Below are 23,874 nucleotides of genomic sequence, written 5' to 3' on the forward strand. Positions count from 1 at the left end.
ACTTGTAGAACAGATAATCTGTTCATGAAAATGACTTTTTCATAACAAATGCTAAATGCATTTTACCAAAGAGACTGAGAAAACTGAAAGTGCAGAGATGCGCTCTTGGTGTCTCAAGTATATACCACAATTCATTTTATGAGTAGGTATTTACAATCGCTTATTGTTATCAGCATGTTGAGGTTCATTCTGCGATTAACCAGCTGACTGTGTGTTATCCTGTTTGTTTGTTTTTTACCACAGAAAGGACATGACATATCAAAAGATATATTTGAATTGATTTTTATTATTATTATATGAGAAAAGACAGCATAAGCACAGTTACGAAGGAAAAATTGTGCCAGGGACAAAGTCAATTATACAGTTTAGTGTCAGTATACAAAAATATTTGTGCAAAATGCCAAAATTGACCAGTCAAAATGAAGTATTCCAGAGAACAGTGTAATAATTAATAATACATAAATTGATGAGTGACAATAGGTAATATGATATTTTATATCAATTCATTCATCTTTTTTCCACAATATTTAATGCTAAATCTGACACATGCCATTATTAAAGCTTCTGGCACCCAACACATACACAGGAATTAGAGAGTTACAAAACAGAATAAGGTTATCAATATGCAAAAGCTCATAACTGATCCAGTAAGTGGCACAACATCAAATAAGAGTAACTTCAAGAGTATTATTATTAGTAATATTACTGTTGACTGCTGGCCATCATACGTCATCGACATTTCCACTCCTTCCACACAAACACAGGCAGAATAACATACAGCAACCTCCTAAGAAGACGATGCCCAGCAATATATAGACCAATGTGGTGGTCCAGAAAGCAAATAGGTACAGTGTCTTATTGCAATAATCGGTGCTACTGTCGTAATTAGGCTGGTAAATAGAGTAGATCCATACATTACCTGTAGGAGAGACAAGGGTGAAGAGGACAATATGAAGAACTTCACAGGGTAAATGATTTATTTGAAAAACTGGAACTGGATAGTACTTTTGACAAATGTGTGTACAGTTTTTCTCGATTGCTTAAACACTATAACCAGGCTTTTGAACTAAAACCATAACTCCATTTATCAAAAAGCACACCCATTTCCCTAAACTATAAACACTATTCCCCTATTTTGACACATTAATCAGATTTGTTGAACTGTCACTGCAAAACTCTCTAGGAGGGGGGGGGGGGGGGGGAGGAAGAGGAGAACAAGCAAGGGCAAGGAGACAAGTGGTCTCTGATGAAATTCGAGCCACTTTAGTTGACCATGTCCTTGTCCATGGTATGACCATGAGGGAGGCTGGGCAACGCGTACAGCCAAATTTGAGTCGCTTCACCGTTGCCTCCATCATCAGAACTTTCAGGGAGGAAAACAGGTAGGTGTACATACAGTAAGACTGCTCTAAACAGTAACTTTTGAATGCTGTACTCTGTGCTGTGACAACACATACACTGTTGCACATATGCTACTGTAATAAAGAACTGCATAAAATTGCCTTGCATACAGAGAGTTTTAGTATGTTTCCATTTTCCCCATAAAAAAGGATGTGTGACAGTTACAGTAATGATTGCTTCTATTTTTGTAGGACACAGAGACGACCACCTGGTGGAGGCAGGCTAAGGCTTTTGTCGGAGGAGCAAGTGAGGGAGCTTGTAAACATGGTCATTGCCAATAATGTACTTCGCCTGCGAGAAATTCAAAGGAGAGTGATTGAGGATAATCATCATTTTCGAGGGATAAATTCCATCAGCCTCTCCACAATTGATCGCATCCTCCGAAAGCACCGGTTTCGGATGAAACAGGCGTACCGTGTCCCTTTCGAACGAAACTCTGACAGAGTGAAAGACCAACGAGTGGAATATGTTCAGGTATGAGTTTTAATATTGTATGGAGTATTGTGTACCATCACAGTATAGCAGTTTATGCAGCCATTTGTGCCCTCTTGAACTGTGTTTCAGGGAAGTGATTTACTCTACTGTGTTTTGTGTTTTGCAGAGAATCTTTGAAATTGAAGGCCGGCCTGTTCCCCATGAAATCATCTTTGTGGATGAGGCTGGTTTCAACCGGACCAAAAGAAGGAGAAGGGGGAGGAACATAATTGGCCATCGAGCTATAGTAAATGTCCCTGGTCAGCGCGGAGGGAATGTCACTATGTGCGCAGCCATAAGCCGACGAGGGGTACTCTACTGCCATGTCATTCTAGGACCCTATAACCCTATGATTCTCCTTGCTTTTCTTGATGGTCTAAGAGACCATATCGTCGCTGCCCGATGAAACTCACGTATGTCCAAAACGGTTACTTTTCAGGAAGTGAAAAAAACACTATTTCAAAAGCAGTTGAATGTAGCGTTGTCATACTTGGTACGGCATCTTTACATGTAACCATATTCTTGCCAGTGTAATGATATAATCCACATTTGACCAAAATTTTGTTTAAATGGACATACGTGCATATTTTACAGTAACGGTGGTCGATACGCGTTCTTCCGATCAATAATTAGAATGGCCAAGTCGCGTTTCATATTGACAGAGGAATACGTGCTGGACATTCTCAGCCTCAATCATGACAGTAGCATTACAGGCTATAATTTGATCAGTTTGACTAAGGAAAAAAAAGTTTGAATCTTATCAATGAGACCGAGTTTATTTACATACTAGCAAGCAAACTAATCTGTGAAGAACTAGATTAAAACTAAACTGTGGAGAGCTTCAATGTCGTACTTTCGGCTATCCAGTGCTGAGCTTCGATGAAACTTCACGAGACCGGCGAGATGCTTCCACAGGGCGGGAGATACGCGGCGTGATTGACAGCTTTGACACCAAATGGATATACGTGAAAATCAGATGACATGATTTCACAACTTTTCATTGGCCATTTAGATATGTGAAGCATACTGTATACGGAAATGAACCTGGACATTCAATCCGTCTCAAAATCGGCAAAATGGACATACGTGGTTTTCATCGGACAGCGACGATATGTTCCAGCTGGACCTCAGGGAACCAGCACAGCCAGAGCAGCCTCACTACGTTGTTGTTTGGGATAACGTCAGCTTCCATCGTGCTGCTCTTGTTCGTGACTGGTTTACCAATAACCCAAGGTTTTCAAACATCTTTCTGCCTGCATACTCTCCCTTTCTAAACCCGATAGAGGAGTTTTTTTCGGCATGGCGGTGGAAAGTCTATGACCGAGAACCTTATGTTCGAGTTCACCTCCTTCAGGCCATGGAAGAAGCCTGCCATGACATAACCGTAGATGCATGACAGGGATGGATCAGGCATGCACGAGGATTTTACCCTCGCTGCCTGGCTAGGGCCAATATAGCCTGTGATGTGGACGAGATTCTCTGGCCTGACCCAGACCAAAGACGGGACGCTGAGGAGGTGGAATATTTTTTTTTTGTGTAGTACATGAATGAATAAAAATGTGCAAATGTATACATTGGTTATGTCTTTTGTGTTCATTGTTCATCATGTGAAAAGGTGTGTTTTTTAATTAAATTTTTTTACAAGCAACATAATTGAACAGTTTTGGAAATGTTGTTTTGAATTTATTGTACCAGTGTGTAAGACTATGTTGTAGTGTGTGTTTTTCTGAGGGCTTGTGTGTGTTGTCTGAGGGCAAAGTTTGTTTTTTCAGCAAGAGTGAATGGTTTTGAGTGTAGAGCTTCATTTTGACCTGAAAATAGGATGTTTGGGGAATTGGGTGAGATGTTATGAATTTGTTTTTTGTTTTGAGAATGTGAGGCATAGTTTCAAAAAATGTGTTTAAGCAATAGAGAAAAACTGTAATAAAGACCATAATGTGATGTACATGGTCTTTGACCTGAGCGTCCTTAGCCTTGCATGACTGGCAGAAACTACCCAACACTTCCAATTCCAGAACAAATGAATCATAGGTGACTGTGAATAGGATATGCCTGTGAATAGGACATTTCTAAAAAGCCAATGCTTAAAGTGGCGATGAATTTGATTCTTAAATATGGATGGCTAGATAAACTAGATATTTAAGAATAAGTCATCCAATCTATCCAAATTCTTGCACATCATTAAAAGATTCAGTGTGATTAACAGTCCACTGTTTCTCTAAGCAAGCAAATAGGAGACAAAAATAGGAGGTACACGTTAAACAAATCTCTCAGTTACCTGGAGTGAAAGTGATTCATTTCATATTTTTAAAGTTTGCTTCTAAATATACACCAATCAGGCATAACATTATGACCTAATATTGTGTTGGTCCCCCTTTTGCTGCCAAAACAGCCCTGACCCGTCGAGGCATGGACTCCACTAGACCCCTGAAGGTGTGCTGTGGTATCAGGCACCAAGATGTTAGCAGCAGATCCTTTAAGTCCTGTAAGTTAGGAGCCACCAGAGAATACCGTTTCCATGAAGGGGTGTACATGGTCTGCAACAATGCTTAGGTAGGTGGTATGTGTCAAAGTAACATTTACATGGATGGCAGAACCCAAGGTTTACCAGCAGAACATTGCCCAAAGCATCACACTGCCTCCGCCGGCTTGTCTTCTTTCCATATGGCACATATTGCTTTTGGGCAATGTTCTGCACTATGTTCCTTGAATATGCGACGCACACACCCGGCCATCCACGTGATGTAAAAGAAAATGTGATTCATCAGACCAGGCCACATTCTTCAATTGCTCCATGGTCCAGTTCTGATGCTCAAGTGTCCACTGTTGGCACTTTCGGTCGGTGGACAGGGGTCAGCATGGACTGGTCTACGGCTATGCAGCCCCATATGCAACAAACTGCGATGCACTATGTATTCTGACACCTTTCTATCAGAACCAGCATTAACTTCTTGAGTAATTTGAGCTACAGTAGCTTGTCTGTTTGATAGGACCACGGGCCAGCCTTCACTCCCCATGTGCATCAATGAGCCCATGACCCTGTCACCGGTTCACCAATGTTCCTTCCTGAACCACCTTTGGTAGATACTGACCACTGCAGACCGGGAACACTCCACAAGAGCTGCAGTTTTGGAGATGCTCTGACCGTCTGTCGTCTAGCCATCAAAATTTGGCCCTTGTCAAACTTGATCAAATCCTTATGCTTGCCCATTTTCCTTCTTCTAACACATCAACTTTGCGAACAAAATCTTCACTTGCTGCCTAATATATCCCACCCACTAACAGGTGCCGTGATGAAGAGATAATCAGTGTTATTTACTTCACCTGTCATAATGTTATGCCTGATCGGTGTAGATTCCATATTGCATTCAGTACATGCAGTTCCTCTATAATAATTATTACATTATATTATTTATTTTATTACAGTACCTTTCAAAAGTTTGAAACACTACAAATTTGTAATGTTTTTGAAAGAAGCATCTTATCCTCACCAAGGCTGAATTTATTTAAATCAACAATACAGTAAAAAACAGTAATATTGTGAAATATTATTACAAGTTAAAGTTTTCTATTTGAATATATTTTAAAATGTAATTTATTCCTGTGATGGTAAAGCTGAATTTTCAGCAGTCATTAATTTGTATTTATTAAATTTATTTATTAACCAAATCTTTATATTTTATCTCTTTACTGTCACATTTGATCAATTTAATGCATCCTAATAATAATTGTAATAATATTTAACAATATTACTGTTTTTACTGTTTTATTTTTGATTAAATAAATGCAGCCTTGGTGAGCATAAGAGACTTAAAAAATGTTTCCAAACTTTTGACAGGTACTGTATATTATGTATTTTACAGTTAGTATAAAATTTATAATATAAACATTTAGTATGTTTAAAACAGTGTCATTTCGTACACGAAATTAAACAAAACGTTACTTAATGCGCCTTAATATTATGAAATTGTATCGCTTTAAATTAATTTGTTCACATAAAAATATATTAATAATAAATCACAACAATAACAGCTACTCTTTATTGTGATTTCAATCATCCATTTTTTGGCAATTTCTAAAAAACTAATGATTTGTTATTTACTAATCAAAGACAATATTCACTTGCATATTGTTTTTGAGTTTTAACTCTATTTTGTACCCTGTACACTGGTACAAAATAGAGTTGTAATAGCTACAAAATCTGAATTTAACATCAATTTAATAAAACACATTTTATCTTACCAGCGATGAACCAGCAGAAGAGGAAAAGTGACACCAGTGAATTCCAGGCAGTGCAGAGACTACTCAAAAGAGTTTGAGTGCCATCTTCTGGCTCCTGAGCGCATGGAAGGCAGGACAACAGACCAAGGACTATTGCAAACACACCCGACACCAGCAGATAGATGGGAATATATGGCTGCTTTGGACAGTCATGCAGATATATTGCACCTATGAAAAATAAGGGTAATGATAGGCTTGTTCATATGCCCAAAATGAACTAATGTTTTTAAAGACCTGAAATAATAAAGACTTACCAATTGATACCTGAGCGATGGGTAGAATAGTCACAAAGAGTTTGGAGATTACTGTGAAAGAATTAAATCAGTTCATTAAATTTTTTTCCCCAAGCATTTCTCAGTTTTATAAAAGTTCATAATCCTACCATGAATGCTCTAACACTTAGGGGTGGGAGAAAAGATTGATGCATCGCGATTTGTTATCCAACGATTCAGAATCGATTCTCAAAAATTCAGACGGCCACTTCACCACTGTGCGCGCACGCGCGGTCACCGGCCGAACAGAAAACCCCATTGATAGGTTTGTATGCTGGTGAATTGGTAAATGGTAAATGGACTGCATTTATATAGCGCTTTTAACAGACCTACGGCCATCCAAAGCGCTTTACATTTTTGCCTCACATTCACCTATTCAGACACTCATTCATATACCGACGGCGGTGTCAGCCATGCAGCCGGCGCCATTCTGCTCGTCAGGAGCAGCTGGGGTTAGGTGTCTTGCTCATGGACACCTCAACACTTGGTCAGGTGGAACCGGGGATCGAACCACCAACCTTCCGGTTTGTAGACAACCTACATGAACCACTGAGCCACTGCCGCCCTTAATTGACTTTGTTTCAGATAAAATGGACAAACTACGACCTGCTCAGGGTTTTGAAATCACGGTTCGGTACGAGTTCGGTACAGCAGTTTTACAAAATTGCTTTTTATTTATTTTTTATATTTAACAGTGGTTTACTGAAAAAGGAAAAAAAGTGTCTGTCCTTGAATTAATTAAATGATATCTAAAAGTTTATTGAAGATATTTCTGTAAATTATATAGAGAGCCCTTACTTGCACATTAATATTAAAGGTTAACAACAGAGCCCAAACTATTAGCCTAAATTCAGTTGCTATTTATTTTTAGGTATAATAATCAACACTCAAATAACACATTGTATGCAAACATGTAAACTTCACATAAGGCAGTTTTTGCAATAACTTCTAAATCTAATTATAAAATAGTTTTTTTTCTCCAATTCGTTGTTAAAATATAATCATTTATACACAGTGTCTGTCATTTTCATGACAAAAATGTATTTAACATGCATGAAATAATCAAGACATCACTAACAGGTTCAGTAGAATATAATGAATATATAGGCTAATATAGTGCATTTATTTAGTGAAAGCGTTGATTTCTCTAGTGAATAAAAGTATGTGGACACTGAATGACTGCCTGAGGTAAATGTGATGCTAACATTACATGACATTGTTTAGTTTACAAGCGGTTATACTGACGTCTTTCCGCCGTTGAAACACTGATTTAGCGATTACACCACATATATACATGACAGTAAGTTGTAATGTATCCTCAGCTTACCTTCAGATAGTCATTCATGTTTATTCTTTAGGAAGAGATGATCGATCGCGTTCACAGATGATCGCGTCGCGCTGCCGCTTGAACTGTGATCAGTGACCAGTCGCCAGAGCGTCAAAACGGCATTTATCGTTTGAATTTCGTGATAAAATGGACTGAATACTTATTATGTTCGTGTGGGAACTCGGATTGAAGTGTGTTCCGCGCTTAAAACAAGCCGACTGTGAACAGTTAAAGATTGTACTCGGAAACCGTTCGTTAACGTTACACGCGTGCACCGAACCACGATTTTTGGAATGACTTATCGAATATTGCTAAACTATTGCACACTGTTTCAAACGAATGGAAAATTCTGAACAAAGACTTCGTTTTGGTGAGTGATTCGTTAAATGTCTCTAACATGACTGTTGCAGCTCAGCAAGTTCTCATGTGGGATGTTATGCGCACACACTGAATTTGGCTTCCCAGCGAGCGCTAAAGTTGTTTTTCTTCTGCATTAGCCTGTTTTAAAGATTTTTTTGTGGCTCTAACCAAAGTAAAAAAAAATGCTTTAAAGACATTTTTAGTTCAAGTGTTCTAAAGAAAAATTGTCACACTTAGTTGTAAATTGAGAACTGTTTATTCTTAATGATTGTTCTTTGCAATTGTATGGCTTACTATGTTTCATTAGAGCTTGTTAATCTTGAATATAGCTTTGTTAATAAAATAAAAGTACTGAAAGAAATCTTCATAATCATTTTTAATATGGCAATACTGTCAAACAGATATTCTAACTAAAAACAACACATATTAGCTCCAATTTTGGTTAAAATGTAAAGTTCATGTATTTGCACAGCAGGATAATTAGTTACCAAAAATGTATATTAAGAATCGTTTTGGGAATTGGATCGTTACTCCCAGAATCGGATCGAATCGTTAAGTGCCTTAAGATTCCCACCCCTACTAACACTTTAGCTATGTAGCTCTCTTAAAACTGCCAAAGCATTTTCAAAAGGAAATCACATCAACATATTACATTCACACACAGAACAACAGAGTAATTGTGAATACTTAGAACAGGTGTGCTGAGTTTGGGAGGCCTGCGAATATTCTGCAACAAGCTTCTGTCTTCCATTGTCTTTACTTAACACTGGCCTGAAAGAACAAGGAAAAAGAAAAATTAACAGATATATTTATAACAGATATATATCATGCTGAGGAAACTGGGTAGATCGACAAAAGCGACAGTGGATATAAAAACTACACACCACTCTTAGAACAGCTGTTTTTTGTCATGTAAAAAATAAAACAAAGATAAATAAATAATAATAAAATGTTTATTATGCAAAGAGCAATTTGGGAGTCATGTTTGGTATTTGCTGAGGAATAAAAGTACTAAAGATTCTACGTTCAGAGGACAACAGCAGGGACAGAGGTAGTGTTGGAAGACTACAGAGTCAGACCCCCACTCGGGGTGAGACTGTAATAGGCTACGCTGACTTAGTATTAATGATACTGTGTCGCACCAGTGTACACCTGAGAAGGGCGGTGAGATTGTATGCAAAAGACCTGGTGCTCACATGTGCTTTACTGAAGTGGAAGTAGTGATAGTAGCTTCTTGACGGGATGGTGTCATGATACATCAGAACGGTTTTAAGTCTTATTTTGGCCGATCTCTATTCTGAACTTGCACACAAACTGCTTTGCAATAATTTCCCAAAATGTAATTTGTGTGTTAATATTACGAAATCTGTAAAACAGGACATTACCAAAGGCCAGACGGGGCACGCTAAAGACGGACTAAAAGAGGAGGACGCGCCAGCAAGAACGCTGCTTTGTGTACAGCAGTAAACAAGGAAACGCTATATTGCTGATGTTCCACCTACTGACACAGAGTGAATTTGCAATTTAATTCAGTCAGTCTGCTGTTTTTGTTTTGTGCAGATGTCTTCTAGCTAGGGATGAAACGGTATGGAAATTTCACATCACGATTATAGTGACCCAAATTATCACGGTTATCAATATTATCACGGTTTTGTTCAAATGAGATGAAAGTGTTCAAAAAGAACAGGGCCCGTATTCATAAAGAATCTTAATGGAAACAGTAGCTCCTAGTGACAAAATTCTAAGAAAATTCTTAGAAATGTGGGCGTTTACTCTTAAAATTAACTAAAAAATCCTAGTAAAGAAAAAAGTAATTCAGAAAGCATCTTAACCCTTAAAAGCGGTCTTAAGGTCAAATTTGTTAGGAGCACGGACGAGGACTTTTAAGAGGCTTAAGAGTTTCTTTAGCAGCGGAGAAAATGGCAGAAAGACGAAGAGGGAGAAGAAATGTGTTGCAGACAATGGATAACAGTGACTTAAGACGCTATAGATTAGATCGTGCATGGATCATGTTTGTTGCATTAAATCCAACTTTCAAACCACCAATTAAATAGACATGCCAGCAATCAGTGTAATTGGAAAGAGTGGAACAATGTTTATAATTCTAAGCCAATCAAATACCTTATAGGAAATTAACAGCATGGTAAATAATAAAAGGATTTATATACACTGAAAAAAATGATTTGTTGAATTTACAAAAAAATGTTATCGTAAGTGGTCGCAATCAATTTATTTGATCTCAATTTAAACAAAAACACATGCAATTACCATAAAACCAATTCATTTTTTAAAATTAAAATAAAAAAACTAAATTAAAATTACGTTTAAATCTGCTTTAAGTGTAGATTTCAGTGAGTGAGAGCCGCGTGCTCTGAACAAAACTCTGGCTAATCTGAACGCCTCTGATTATGAGACATTGCATTCATAAACTCAATAGAAACCCGTGTGAGTGGTTATATTGCGCAACGCGATTATAACAGATGGCTTTTGAGAAGACTATAATAAGTTCAACCGCCAAAGTGGCTAGTGTGCAGCCGAAATAACTTTACACCAGCAAATGGCGGTTGTTAATGTCAAGCCCTGATTATTATCCCTTAAATGTCACCCTAGTCTTGTATGAATTTGTCTGTTCGCTTCACGTTATTATTTCCCAGACGTAGTTTTGGTATTGAGGTCAAAGTCCACTTGCCTTGCGTTCGTAGGTTTGAAGTGTTCCCTCTATTACAGCGACTTTCTTCTGGCATGTTCTGCACTGCAGACAGGGTGACCACTGTAGGGACTATGAGTCAGATCAAATAACTCAACGGGGAATTTATTTAAAATGAGAGCGACTTGAATTACATTATAATTTATAAATAATTCAGAATTAATGTTTACACCTTAACTTATTCGTCCACCAATATGTAAGAACTTAAAGAGGACTCTGTTAAAGGGAAACAGGTCTATTTAGCTCAAATGAATGAATTAATGAATTCACAGGGAATTTTGAGAGAGTCTATTTTACAGCCGAGCAAATGACTCTTCCAGCGTTCATTTCAACGGGCCGTAAATATCAACTCTGCAGTGGATATTAATATCCGAACAATAGTGAAACACTATTTAACAGCCAGGTAACTTAGATCGGCAGTTCAAGACATTAAATTCGTAAGCACATAACACAAGAACAGTTATCTTTGAATACAAACGGAACTTTATTGATTACTCTAACACATCAAACTAAATCTAACATAAACACACGCACTCGCACATTCACACGCGTTGCAGAAAGGAAGAAAGTGAGGAAATAATGAGTTTTGAGAGAGAGAAATTATGAAATCCCAAGCAATATATGCATTTATGACACATGACCTGAAGAAACCATTGATCATTAATTTAACCTCCTATCGTTTCTTAGGCGGGGTTATTAAATTTGATCTAATGCACCAGTTCAGCTCGGAATCTAGAGGTATTGCTTGCGTTTGTGTCTCGTGTGTCGTCTCTGCCGGGATTCCCTTTTCCTGGCTGGAGAGGGGTTTTCCCGGGTCTTTGATTCGCTAAAGGTCTGGTCGTGTCTTTTGATCGACATCTTTGGAAACCAATCACGTGGCGTGTTGGCGGCTGAATGGAAGTCTTGTGGGCTTTGTTTGAAGTTGAAGCGCGCTGTTGGAGACTCGTTAAGAAACTTTGCGGCGAAACTTAACAGAACCCGAGACTTAACGGAAGAAAATAAACTTTAAGTAAAAGAAAGGAAAGTGAGAGAAGAGCGGATGGCCTGAATGAAATCGTTGTTTAACCCATTTTCTCTGATCTCGGTCTGCCACGATTGTCAGATCGTCTCCTGGGAGCTCTCCGTTCAGAACTCAACTCTGAACAACTGCTAGAACTCAACTCAACTGAACAACTCCGAACTGGCCGTCCGTGTTCTGAGATTAAAAATCAAATATTTGCCCATCCCCTGGATGGGTTCTGGCCAATTAGGGTTCAGGGGTGACTTTGTCTCTGACTTGTTCCCTCCCATAAAAATTGGGTTATCTATGGTAATTTAGTTTCCTGCTCTTAAGCAGAGAATAAATTTAGACCTAATTTCTTACTATAAGGACATGATCCATTCTACAAAGATTTCATTCAGCTCATCTGTTGGATTATACCCATACGAACAAAAAGATATCAAACACGGTGCCTTTTCATCCACTCATTCAATAGTTACATAATTGCATGAATTGGGAGTGATATACATGCATAATAGTCACGTGTATCAGTTGTAGACACACTAACAAGCTATGTCGAAGGCAGAGCATGTGAGCGGAGCAAAGCGCAAGCGTAGCGGGGAGCGTAGCGGTAATATTACCTCTAGAGCGGTGAGCGCCGTTCTGAAGATTCCGCTCAACTCGCTCAGTCCGCTCGCGCCGCTCGCTCAACACAGAATGCCCTTTGGTGATTTGCTAGATCTAGAATCTGTGAAATAGCTAAGCAATAGTGGAGTAATAGGTTATGGAGTTAAAATATTGTTTTAATGGAGTTGCGAGCCTTATACATAAATGCACAGTAAAAATCAAAGTTAAAGGTCCAATGGCATGGCATTTTTCTATTATTTTATAATGTTTCCTGGGGTGTACTTATATTGTTAGTATGATTTTTACATCATAAAATGTCATAATTTAGAAATAAAAGGCATTTTTTTCTATACTGCTGTTTGCCCTGTGGCTGAATGTCCTGTTTCAAGAGGCGTGTCTGCTGTGAGACTTCAGTAAAAACGCCCACTGTTGTGATTGGCTGACATCTTTGCATTTGATATGAGCGGAGGGGGCGTGGTTTAACGAGGTCTACGAGGCAAGAGCTGCTGCCAGAGAGACAGATGGACCTGAGTTCACTTCACATCAGTTCTGTCAGTCTCAGTTCAGTGAACTGTTTTAGTTACAGCATATACTTCAGGTTATTAGTCTATTTCTAGTCGAAAGGGCTGTCACTCATGTCAGAAAGTTAGTAACTTTAGTAAATTATGGATCAGCGCTGACTGGAGACGCGAACCGTTTAGAACGATTCAGTCCGATTTGGTGAACTGATTCGGTTCACTAAAAAGAACCGGTTCAAAAGAAAGATCGTTCGCGAACCGGACATCACTAATGTACCAGAGACGGAGCTCAGCGATTGCTAACAAAGTTATTTATAGTAACTACTGAGTTATGAGAGCGCTGTCAGTCAGCGCAAGTAAATAGTGTTTGTATTTGAGAGTTCTGAATAAACACGAGTCCCAGTCACGCCGAGTCCTTCTTCATCATTATTACCAACTTTGTAACACATGCAAAGTACCATTACAGCTGTCGAGATGAACGAGTTACCAGTAAGTGTTGATAATAGCATTATTTTTAGCTATGTTCCTATCATATGGAAAGCGTCAGTGACGCACGTGCATTGAGTACACAGCGCAAACAAAGACACAACAGCAGTAATCGAATGTAATCCAGTTTATTGTCGGAATAGCTGGCTAGCCTAGCCCAGATACCCTCCCGCTTACCCCCCTTCTGCTTAATCTCGCGCCGCGTTTGGTGCCTCTGCTGTGGGCCAGATGCAGTACTGGGGGTCGGGGATGTTGAAGGCCGACCGGTCAGTGCAGCCCGAGCTTCGGCGTGTGTGAGGTTTATCTCTAAAGATGTGAGTCTGCTGATGTTGAGTAGAAACAACTGTATGCACATTGTAGAACAGATAGACGCGACGAGGACGTACAAAAACACTGACTCACAAGATAGAAAACACGAAAACACTGTTCTGTCGGGAGAGAGAGAAGCCGCTGCGTGTGCAGGAATAATAAATAATTAGCTACACATCAGAAATCACTGATCACAGATCAGAAGGAACAAACACTGAGAAACTGCCAGCGTTCACTCGTTCACAAGCAATGATCTCTCGAGCGTTTGCATGGGCGTGCCAGATTCTCTGGGTGGAGGAAAGGGAGGTAACCGTTCCTGCTTGGACGTCAAACCAGGAGACTTCAGGATTGGCTAGTCTGGCCTGTAATTTTCTCAAAGGCAGAGAAAGACAGCCAGAACTCGGGTTTACACCGATCAACATTTCTATCCACTTGGGGACAATATTCAGGTTAGGGGAACTCATATTAATGTTGAAAAAACTACTAAAATGAAAATTTCATGCCATGGGACCTTTAAGATTGAGCAGGGAGAAGAAATTGAAAGGGCGTGTGGAGAGATTATGAGAGTTAGCAAAGATATTGGAATCTAAAGCGGCACATTGCCAGAACACGAGGATGCGCTACGCAAACATGGCAGGAAAAAAATTATTAAAACATGCTAACGGGTGGTAACGAATTGTTAATTCGTTATGCAATCATCATATTAGTGAAACTAAAAATAACCTATAGCCAACACACAATATGAATTAGCCTAAAATTGTAGCTTATGTATTTTTTTTTTAGTTGAAGTTAAGACAGGTTATTAAATTACTTGTTAAATTATTAATAAAAAAAAACGGACCTTAATAATTGGGTAGGCCTACTATTGCACTTGCTAGTTTGCCAAAGGGCTAGACCTATTTTTTTAATTGATAAAGTTAATTTAATGCATTTAAATTAATAAAAAGTACAGACTGTCACGCCAAAATAACCTAATAATACTGTATTTGATACATTTATTCAAGAAATTCATTACAAACAGAAAGCATGAAGCCGGCTATACACACTGGCTGCGTGGCGTGTCCGTTTTTATTTCGGCTCCCATGTTAACAGGTTAGAGCTTGCACTGCCTGCGTTTTCACGAGCGGGATCTGAGCGGGATTTCTTTTACTGGTGAACTGAGCGGTTCATGAGCGGAGTGTTCGCTTGGGCCGTGAGCGATTGAGTGGAGCGCGCTGGCATAGAGAGGAATATTGAGCTGAGCGTCACACCGCTCCGCTTCGCTCACATGCTCTGGTCGAAGGCTATTTGAATGCAAGTCCAATAATCAATGATTTGATGCCGTTCATATGCCACACAGTTTCTGTGAGTTTGCTTGGAGTTTTAGCTGTTTCACGTGGAGTTAATTTACCAGTCATTGCGAAGACAGAGATCTGGTTTGTTTCTTTGTCTTGTGATCACACCGAGTCTTTTGTTCTCTTTGTCTACGTTTTGGTCAAAAGTTCATAGGCAATCAAGTAATTATTATATAAAAGTAGTTGCTCCGGGCAGAATGGAGCCTACGTCTCTCTGGTGATAGATGGTTGATTTCCTGGGGTCTGGAGCTGAATTGGGCTTTGTAAAGGGGAAGTTCATTTGATCGAATCATTGGGAAGTTCATTCATCTATTTTTCTGCGCCCACAATTCCTACACCATCTTCGATTAAGTTTGCCTCAGGACTTTTGTAAAAGCCAAAATATGACCCCACCTCAGATTTGGTTCTTTTAGAAGTCTGAAAAATCTCCCGGCGCTGTCACTGCCATTTCTTCTCATTCAAAAAACAGCGGTACGCTACGCCTGCGTCAAGCCTTGTTTACACTGCACGCGTCTGCGGCACGTTACAGCTGCGACATATGGTAAGCCAAAAGGCTCAGAATTACGCTATAGATTAATCGCGTTTACAATCAAACGGCGTAAAATACAGCGTTTTAAACAGTATTTGCGCCGCAAAATACGCCGTTGCGATTACAAACGCCGTAAAAATCGCGCGAAATACATTAATGACGCCGTATGTGACGCCGTTTTAGTGTGCCTGAAAAGGGCCGCTTTTTACGCTGTTCAGCTTGCCATATGACGGCATAAAAAAACGCCGTTTTGGAATGCACAGAGCGCGCGTTATTTACGGCGTTTTGTGTATAGTATAATGAACCACTCCCACTGATTTCCACAGCCAGTAAGTTTGAACTGTTCTCACCCAATCAATGATGAACTGAGTCAGACCAGACAAATTCAGCACGGAGTGCCTATATGAACTAAAGGGTGTATTTATCTACAATAGCCTATACTTTTTGGATATTTTCATCTCTACTCACCATATTAATTAAAGATCTCACCTCTTTATCATAGCCTACTTTAATGCAATTGCTAAGATTTCATGTTCAGCAATTATCCTACCTACATTCAACTTAATACACATATACTTTTCACGTTAGTAGCCTAATAACTGGACAAAAGCTTTGAGTAATGTTTCCAAAACGAGAAATCGTCCCTAATACAACAAAACAGTGTTTAAAAGCGGCGCGGCATGTGGTAGTCGATAGCCTGCTTATTAGTGCCGGACTCCCACACCAAAATGATCGCTGGTTCGTGTCCCGCTCTTAGCAGGTCTGGTTTGAAAGAATATTTGCTGAATATGATAGGCCTATAGCCTAAGCTATTTTAGTTGACCCTCACTCTTGAACTAATCCTTTAAAATGAATGGTATTCAGAACAAAACAAGAATGAAAAATGTAGCTATAGGCCAAAACAAATTAATTTAAAGCTGAACCAAAACAACCTGGTCTCACAGAATTCTGTGAAATGAACACGGGCCCCTTAACTCAAAATCCGTGGCAGTTTACGGAATCACCGAAAATTCTGTGAAGGGTCCACGGAAGTGATTCCTATGCAAGTCAATGACAGTAAAAAGTAGACATGATTTTATGAATATTTATAGGCTACTTTTATATTTTGGTGCAACTAACAACTAACACTCCTACCCTAAACCTACCCACTCTCAACAACATAAAACACATAAAGGGCAAATACAAGTACAGTCACAGGTATTTATTGCAAAAACTGACCAAAAACAGCATAAAAGTATTAACTCATCGTTGCATTCCAAGTCTTCTGAAGTCACACGATGTCTTCATGTAAAGAACAGAGTTGATCTTAATGTTTTAATCGCTAAAATGATGATCCCGCCGCTCTGTGAACACACTCATTCATGTCTCATTCAAATAATACACACAACTCTTTAGCGTGACGCAATCTGTCACGAGACACACGAGAGCCAATGGCATTTTACAATCGAAGCCGAAGTAATGACGCAATTGGTCACGAGACATACGACAGCCAATGCTGTCAAAGCTGACGTAACGTTTCTTCCGGCGGTAAAATTTGAAATGTGTTTTTGATCTTTGGCGGATGGACTCAACGCTGCTGATCGCTTTTGGGGATTTTCTTCACACAATTTAATCGTTTGGCCTCGAAACTTTTTGTTTCTTTTATTTGTACTTTTTGAATAAATTGTGCCTGCAGTCGTATCTGCCTGTTATATCCTGTTGTTTATAATACACAAATGGGTAGGTTTAGGGACGGGATTGGGTTACGTGTTCAAAACGTGTCAAATACTGTAAATAAATAAAAAAATGAAAATATTTATAAATAAAATTATGCTGGCTGATTAAATCAAGAATCACACTCAATGTCATAATGGCAAAAATCATAGTTTCATGATGATAACCATGCCGTCTGTATACTGTCATTGACTTACATAGGCATCACTTCCGTGCACCCATCACGGAATTTTTGGCGATTCCGTGAAACTGCCACGGATTTTGAGTTAAGGGGCCTGTGTTCATTTCACGGAATTCTGTGAGATCAGGTTGACCAAAACAGAAACCCGCGACCTCTCTCATTTGACACAAATCCAAATATTTCCATATTTACGATGTATTTGGATGCTAAACCATATTTATTATTTTAGTTTTGTACTTCGTGTTCCCGTAACGGTGATGCATTGCTGCCACACATATTTTTTCCACTCAATTATGTAATAATAACGAGATCTTGTGCCATAAAAACGATATTATTTTCTCCTAATAAGGACGTATAGTGATGTGGACAAAATATGCCTTTATCCACATTAGAGAATTTATATAGCCTATGTGCCATTGTCACACTTCCATGTTAAAAAAACTAAAGCAGAAGCAAGCTCAGCGTAAATCCGCTGCCTGTGTCAGTGGCAGTGCCCATAGCACGAAATTGTTGTAATTTATGATGTAGCCTTCAACCAAATAATGACGGACCCCGGTGCAGCCACAAATTCATTCATTATGAAGCTGTGGTTTGTACTTACTTCAAAGGTATTAAAATGTATGCTTATAACGGTTGAGTGTCTAAGCTACTTTAGTGACTTTACTTTAGTAACAGCTTCTGTATGAGTGTTCGTTTGTCAAAATATATCAGGCATTAGTTCAACATAATACACATCTGATGGTCGAAACTCGCTTTAATGTTCAAACTGGCAGGGCTTAAACCACATACAAATGACAAAGCTTTGTGAGGACGCAGGTGAAAGAGGTCTGCCTTCAGGGCGTGCGCGTTTTCAGAGAAGCGACACGGCTCAGCTCTGTGTCACTGAAAAAAGTTAAGCACTGAACGGAGAAGTTTTCCGTATTTTTAAATGTTGAAACTGGCAAGCCTTTAAACGCATTTACTTGACAAACTTTATGAGCACGAAAGTGAAAGCGGCTGCGGGGCTTGTGCGCGCCATCTGTGTGTGTGTGTGTGTGTCAGCGCGTAGGCTATAAGAACAGCAATTAACTGACCTGTATAAACTGTGTAAAACATGCAGTTACTATAGTGATTCTGGGTATCTATAAACACAGATAACTGCTCTTGCATCTCTCTGTGTGCCTTCAAACTGCACTTGATGTGACTGACGGGGCGGAGTCACGTGAAAACCGAAATAACCGACATGGGAAAAATACGTCGGTTAGAGGTTCTGAATGTCGGTTTCGGTTATTTTTCGATTCATCGTACAGCCCTAGTTTCAGCCTTACTCAAAGGCCGTGGAAACAGGCCATTGGGTTATAGGCACATCAATCCATTCCAAACATTCTTGGTTTGCTTCTTATTTATTAAATATAATACAGGCAATTAATTGATTAAACATTCATTCATTTATTCATCAAAATGTAAATAAAATTTATACAAAACGAAATTCCCTTTCGTGAAGAAAGACTTAATGCAGTAGTCAAAATCATGTCTGACCTCACTTCCATGTCCCCAGACATATGCGCATCTTATGATGTAGCTTACTCATGCTGCTCACTTTATAATCAACATATGAAATAAAAAAATAATACTAACATAGGCTAATATTAAACATAACACCTAACTATGAAACTAAATAGGCTACGTTTATTTTAACCCTCTGTCCAAAGAAGCGCTGGCGCATTCTGGTGGATTTTTTTCCTTTATATGACAGCAGAAACAACTCACAATACTCATTTTTAGCCATACAGATAAGTGCAATATAAACTATAAACTATCTACTTTTATTTGTGTACACTCTCAATAACAACAATGGCCGTGGATTCAGGGAACAGATTATTTTGCATGCACTTCACTCCAAATGCTGTCTTCATTTAAAAAAATATATATCTTTTGTTTTTTTTAAGTTTTTAATTTCAAAGCATTTCTAAATTCAGTTCATATTTCCAACAAACGAAATTCAGAGCCAAAATAACGAAATGGTAAAAAATAAAAAAATAAATAACTTCGAGTTACCACCATGCAAATTCAAACATTTCGCCCTTCTCTCCCTATATGTGGTGACAGGCGAACGGTAATTAACTAAATGTTCTAAATAAATATGCACATAGCCTAATAATAATAATAATCATCATAATAATAATAATAAACAAATACACAACTTATAATAAATAAACTAAAATATGCTAAAATATAGACAAGCTACAATAACATAAATCACGGAGTAGGCTTGCTACTTCAAATTGAGCAGTGTAACTTTTCATACATTAAGTTGACTATTTTATTTTAACAGCGAACAGGCTGCGATGTCAAGTTAACGTTATGCGTGCGGCTTGTCCGCCGCGATCACTTAAATTTTCTTAAAACAGCTGAAACAATTAAGCATACTCCATAATTTATGGTCATAAGCAGAGGTGTCAAAAGTATTCGCATTCATTACTCAAGTAGAAGTATAGATACTAGGGTTTAAAAAGACTTCTGTAGAAGTTGAAGTATCAACTCAAGCGTTTTACTCAAGTAAAAGTGTAAAAGTACTGGTTTCAAAACTACTTAAAGTATAAAAGTAAAAGTAATGTAAGGGGAAAAAATACCATTAAAGGGATAGTTCACCCAAAAATGAAAATTCTGTCATCATTTACTCACCCTCAAGTTGTTCCAAACCTGTATGAGTTTCTTTGTTCTGAAGATATTTTGAAGAATGTTTGTAATCAAGCAGAGAGAGAGCAACCATTGACTGCCATAGTAGGGGGAAAATGCTATGGCTGTCAATGGTTGCATATAATCTGCTTGGTTACAAACATTCTTCTAAATATCTTCAGAACAAAGAAACTCATACTGGTTGGAACAACTTGAGGGTGAGTAAATGATGACAGAATTTTCATTTTTGGGTGAAGTATCCCTTTAAGGACAAAAGATTAGGCCGTGCCACAATGCATACCCCACCTCCTCAAAAAACATTTTTCTAAAGGCCATAATGACTATAATGTTATATTAAAAGGTTAATGTTGAAAATGTTTAGATGCACTATGCGTTTCAGCCACATATATTCCCATTGAAAATGAACGCATTTTAGGACAATGGAAATACATTAAAGAACCAAATGTGTACTACTGAGCATTAACGTGTTTCATGGAGCGGAAGATTTGATGACTAGTTGCCTATAAATAATGTTAAGGTGCAAAAAGTAAAAATTCAGAGGCATGTTATCAAAAACCATTATTTGAATGTGTGATCAGTGTTGCCAGATTGGGTCGAAGATTTCCAGCCCAAAAACTCACCAAATACACATTTATATATAAAAAAAAACAGTTATTGATAACATGCCTCTGAATTTTGACTTTTTGCACCTTTACAATACTTATAGGCAACTAAGTTAGTCACTCCAAGAAAAAAAAAAACACTTTAACTGTCAAAATAATGTGATATTTTATTGCCATACCAATCAAGGTTGATAAGTAAGTTACCATTTTATCTCCTTAAAACATAACATTAATGATAAAAAAAAATCTATTTCCCAGTAAAACAGATCAAATATGACTATATAGTATATGTCCAGGTAGAAACTGTCAAAACGGCTATCCCTCGGAAAAACACATGCATCATTTTCAATGTCAACAGTAAGAAGCCAATTTATGTGCAAAACGTGCCTAATAGGCCTATAGAGATTGGAAAAAGCAATGTAATTAACAGGCATTTCACGCGTTAATGCACACACCACTGCCAAAATGCATAATTCATTGATACTGTACAATAATCTGCCAACAAAAAACAACAATGCGCTTACCTTTGTGTTGCACTTTGCTTTGACAAAACTACAGCATGTCTTTCGTGAAGTACATGGCACATAAACTTAGCATAGTCAAAACGGATTAATGGTTGATTTTAACATCTTTCAGCAGCTGTCGGTGTTGCTAGTTGCAGATGTCCTGAGTGTGTATGATGATGGACAGGAGTCACGGTCCTCGATTCACAGGTGTAATTCACGTTTGAGAGTTGAGTCACTCTCCCACTCTTTACTGTAGAAACAACTTACTGTATATTTATTCTACTGTCATAGCGATTACTGGAATATACAGCTACAAGTTTTCGCGCTAAAAACATAGGCTAAAAACCCGGCTAAAGTCATGAATGAGCACGTCTGCCTGCTGATCGCTGATTGGCTGAAAGTGCGTGCTCGTCGCGAGAACCCGCCCTATCTGGCCACATGGTGTGTGTGTTTTGTGCAGGTGCAGGCGTGATTGATCGCCTACAACCCAATAGGGTGTCGGAATGGTTTGTGCTTATCCTTCTCATCCAACCACAATCAAATTCACTCTATCTGCATGGCGCGATTTATCTGGATAGTTTTTTTTGACGACAAGCCGGAATGAAAACATGCCGAAATGGAATAGGAGTAACGAGGCTATTATTAAAATGTAAGGAGTAGAAAGTACAGATAATTGCTTGAAAATGTAAGGAGTAGAAGTAAAAAGTAGGCTGAAAAATAATTACTCCAGTAAAGTATAGATACTCAAAATTTCTACTTAAGTAAGGTAACGAAGTATATGTACTTCGTTACTTGACACCTCTGGTCATAAGAGTATCATTCGAATCTGTGAAGGGTAAATATTATCTGTGCACACTCACAATAAAATCGAAACTTTGCTTGTATATAAAAATAAAACAAAAACAGCTGCCGCTTTCCTTTCCAAACTTGCTTCTCAAAAATGAACCGAACCTAAGCATTTAGCCTATTTCTTATCTCAGTTTCTTTCATTCATTTTGTTAATTATTAAAGTGAAATAAATTTTGCGTATAGACATAGGCTATTTACTCCTTTTATCTAATTTTATCCTGTTTTTCTCCGTTCACAGAATCGGGTGCATGATGATGATGATGAATCCTTATGTTCTTTTGTTTATGCTGCTATTTGTGCATGCTGTAGGCTAAAATTAGGCTAATCCCTGGGTATTTTAATGGGTCACAGAAATTTATCCATTCTAATTTAACAATCTTGTCGGTTAATGAGAATGATCGCGTAGCAGGAACAAAAAAAATCCCGAAATGAATACAGTTTATTGTCTGATCGATTGCTCCTGATCGATTTCTCTTGTCTCCTGTTTGCCTCCTGCCTTGTTTGTAGCTCTGTACAGCCTTGCTTGCGTTTGTGTCTCTATTTTGATATATTTTCTTTGTTCTACTGCTAAATATAACTTACTCATCACCATACATTGTTTAAATATTGCCTATCACGTTAAATTTGACATTTTAATCTAAATCACCATCACACGTTAGCATTTCGCTACCCTGTTAGCTTGTCATCTCTGCAACCAGGTCTCCTGTTCTCTGAGTTCATTAGTTGGATTAGTAAATAGTGTCCAGCAAAAAATTGTGTTAAGTTGGATTAATCAACAAACCCGGTAAGTCATGTCATCTCCTGTCATTGTCACTTGCACCGCATGCTGCATGTTTAGTATAGGCTTCTCTGCTGGCGAACAGGGCTTCACATGTGATAAAAACTCACGCACACTATTCAGAACATTCAACTCTCTGCTCTGTCCTCCTCCTCCACCCCCCACCACCTCCCTATCTCCAGACGACTTTGCACAATTCTTCACAAACAAAACAACAACTATCAGCAATCAGTTCTCACCCCCACACACTGTGGATTTTAGATCAGCCACTTCCACGACCGAACATACTCTCTCCTCATTTTCCACACTCACTGAGGCCGAAGTATCTAAACTTTTCCTCTCCAGCCATCCTACCACCTGTCCTCTCGATCCCATTCCCTCACACCTCCTTCAAGCCATCTCTCCTACTCTCCTTCCTGCACTCACACACATCATCAACACATCGCTCTGCACTGGCACTTTCCCTACCACTTTCAAGCAGGCTCGGGTAACTCCACTGCTTAAGAAACCCACTTTAAAAGCATCACTCATAGATAACTACAGACCTGTCTCTCTCCTGCCATTCATAGCAAAAACTCTTGAACGAGTTGTTTTCAACCAGGTTTCATCCTTCCTCTCACAGAATAACCAGCTGGACTCTAACCAATCCGGTTTCAAAAGGGGCCACTCCACAGAGACTGCATTACTGTCGGTCACCGAAGCCCTGCGGATAGCTAAAGCTGAGTCCAAATCATCAGTCCTCGTCCTCCTTGATCTATCTGCTGCCTTTGACACGGTAAATCATCAAATCCTTCTGTCCACCCTCTCATCACTGGGCATCACAGGGACTCCGCTCCATTGGTTTGAATCTTATCTCACAGGTAGGTCCTTCAAGGTTGCCTGGAGAGGAGAGGAATCCCAAGCACATCAACTGACCACGGGGGTTCCTCAGGGCTCAGTGCTTGGACCTCTCCTTTTCTCCA

The 23,874-nt window shown here is 38.8% G+C and overlaps 1 protein-coding gene across 4 annotated transcripts in view; it reads right to left on the reverse strand.

Annotated features, from left to right (window-relative positions):
• Nucleotides 1-266: 266 nt before the first annotated feature.
• The window catches only part of LOC307125004 (transmembrane protein 272-like), a 49,327-nt gene continuing 25,719 nt past the window's right edge, over nucleotides 267-23,874 (reverse strand). The window contains exons 2-6 of one of the 4 annotated variants that reach the window (XM_079814567.1): nucleotides 16,823-16,969; nucleotides 8,803-8,886; nucleotides 6,411-6,461; nucleotides 6,118-6,324; nucleotides 274-919 (exon numbers count right to left, since the gene is read on the reverse strand). In XM_079814567.1, the coding sequence (XP_079670693.1) occupies nucleotides 723-919; nucleotides 6,118-6,324; nucleotides 6,411-6,461; nucleotides 8,803-8,866 (519 nt within the window). In that variant the 5' untranslated portion in view covers nucleotides 8,867-8,886; nucleotides 16,823-16,969 and the 3' untranslated portion in view covers nucleotides 274-722. Of the gene's footprint in view, nucleotides 920-6,117; nucleotides 6,325-6,410; nucleotides 6,462-8,802; nucleotides 8,887-16,822; nucleotides 16,970-23,874 lie in introns of all 4 variants that reach the window. The other 3 variants (XM_079814565.1, XM_079814566.1, XM_079814568.1) reach the window with 3 other exon arrangements.

Source organism: Gobio gobio, assembly GCF_949357685.1.
Source record: "Gobio gobio genome assembly, chromosome: 4".
Classification (NCBI taxonomy): Eukaryota; Metazoa; Chordata; class Actinopteri; order Cypriniformes; family Gobionidae; genus Gobio; species Gobio gobio.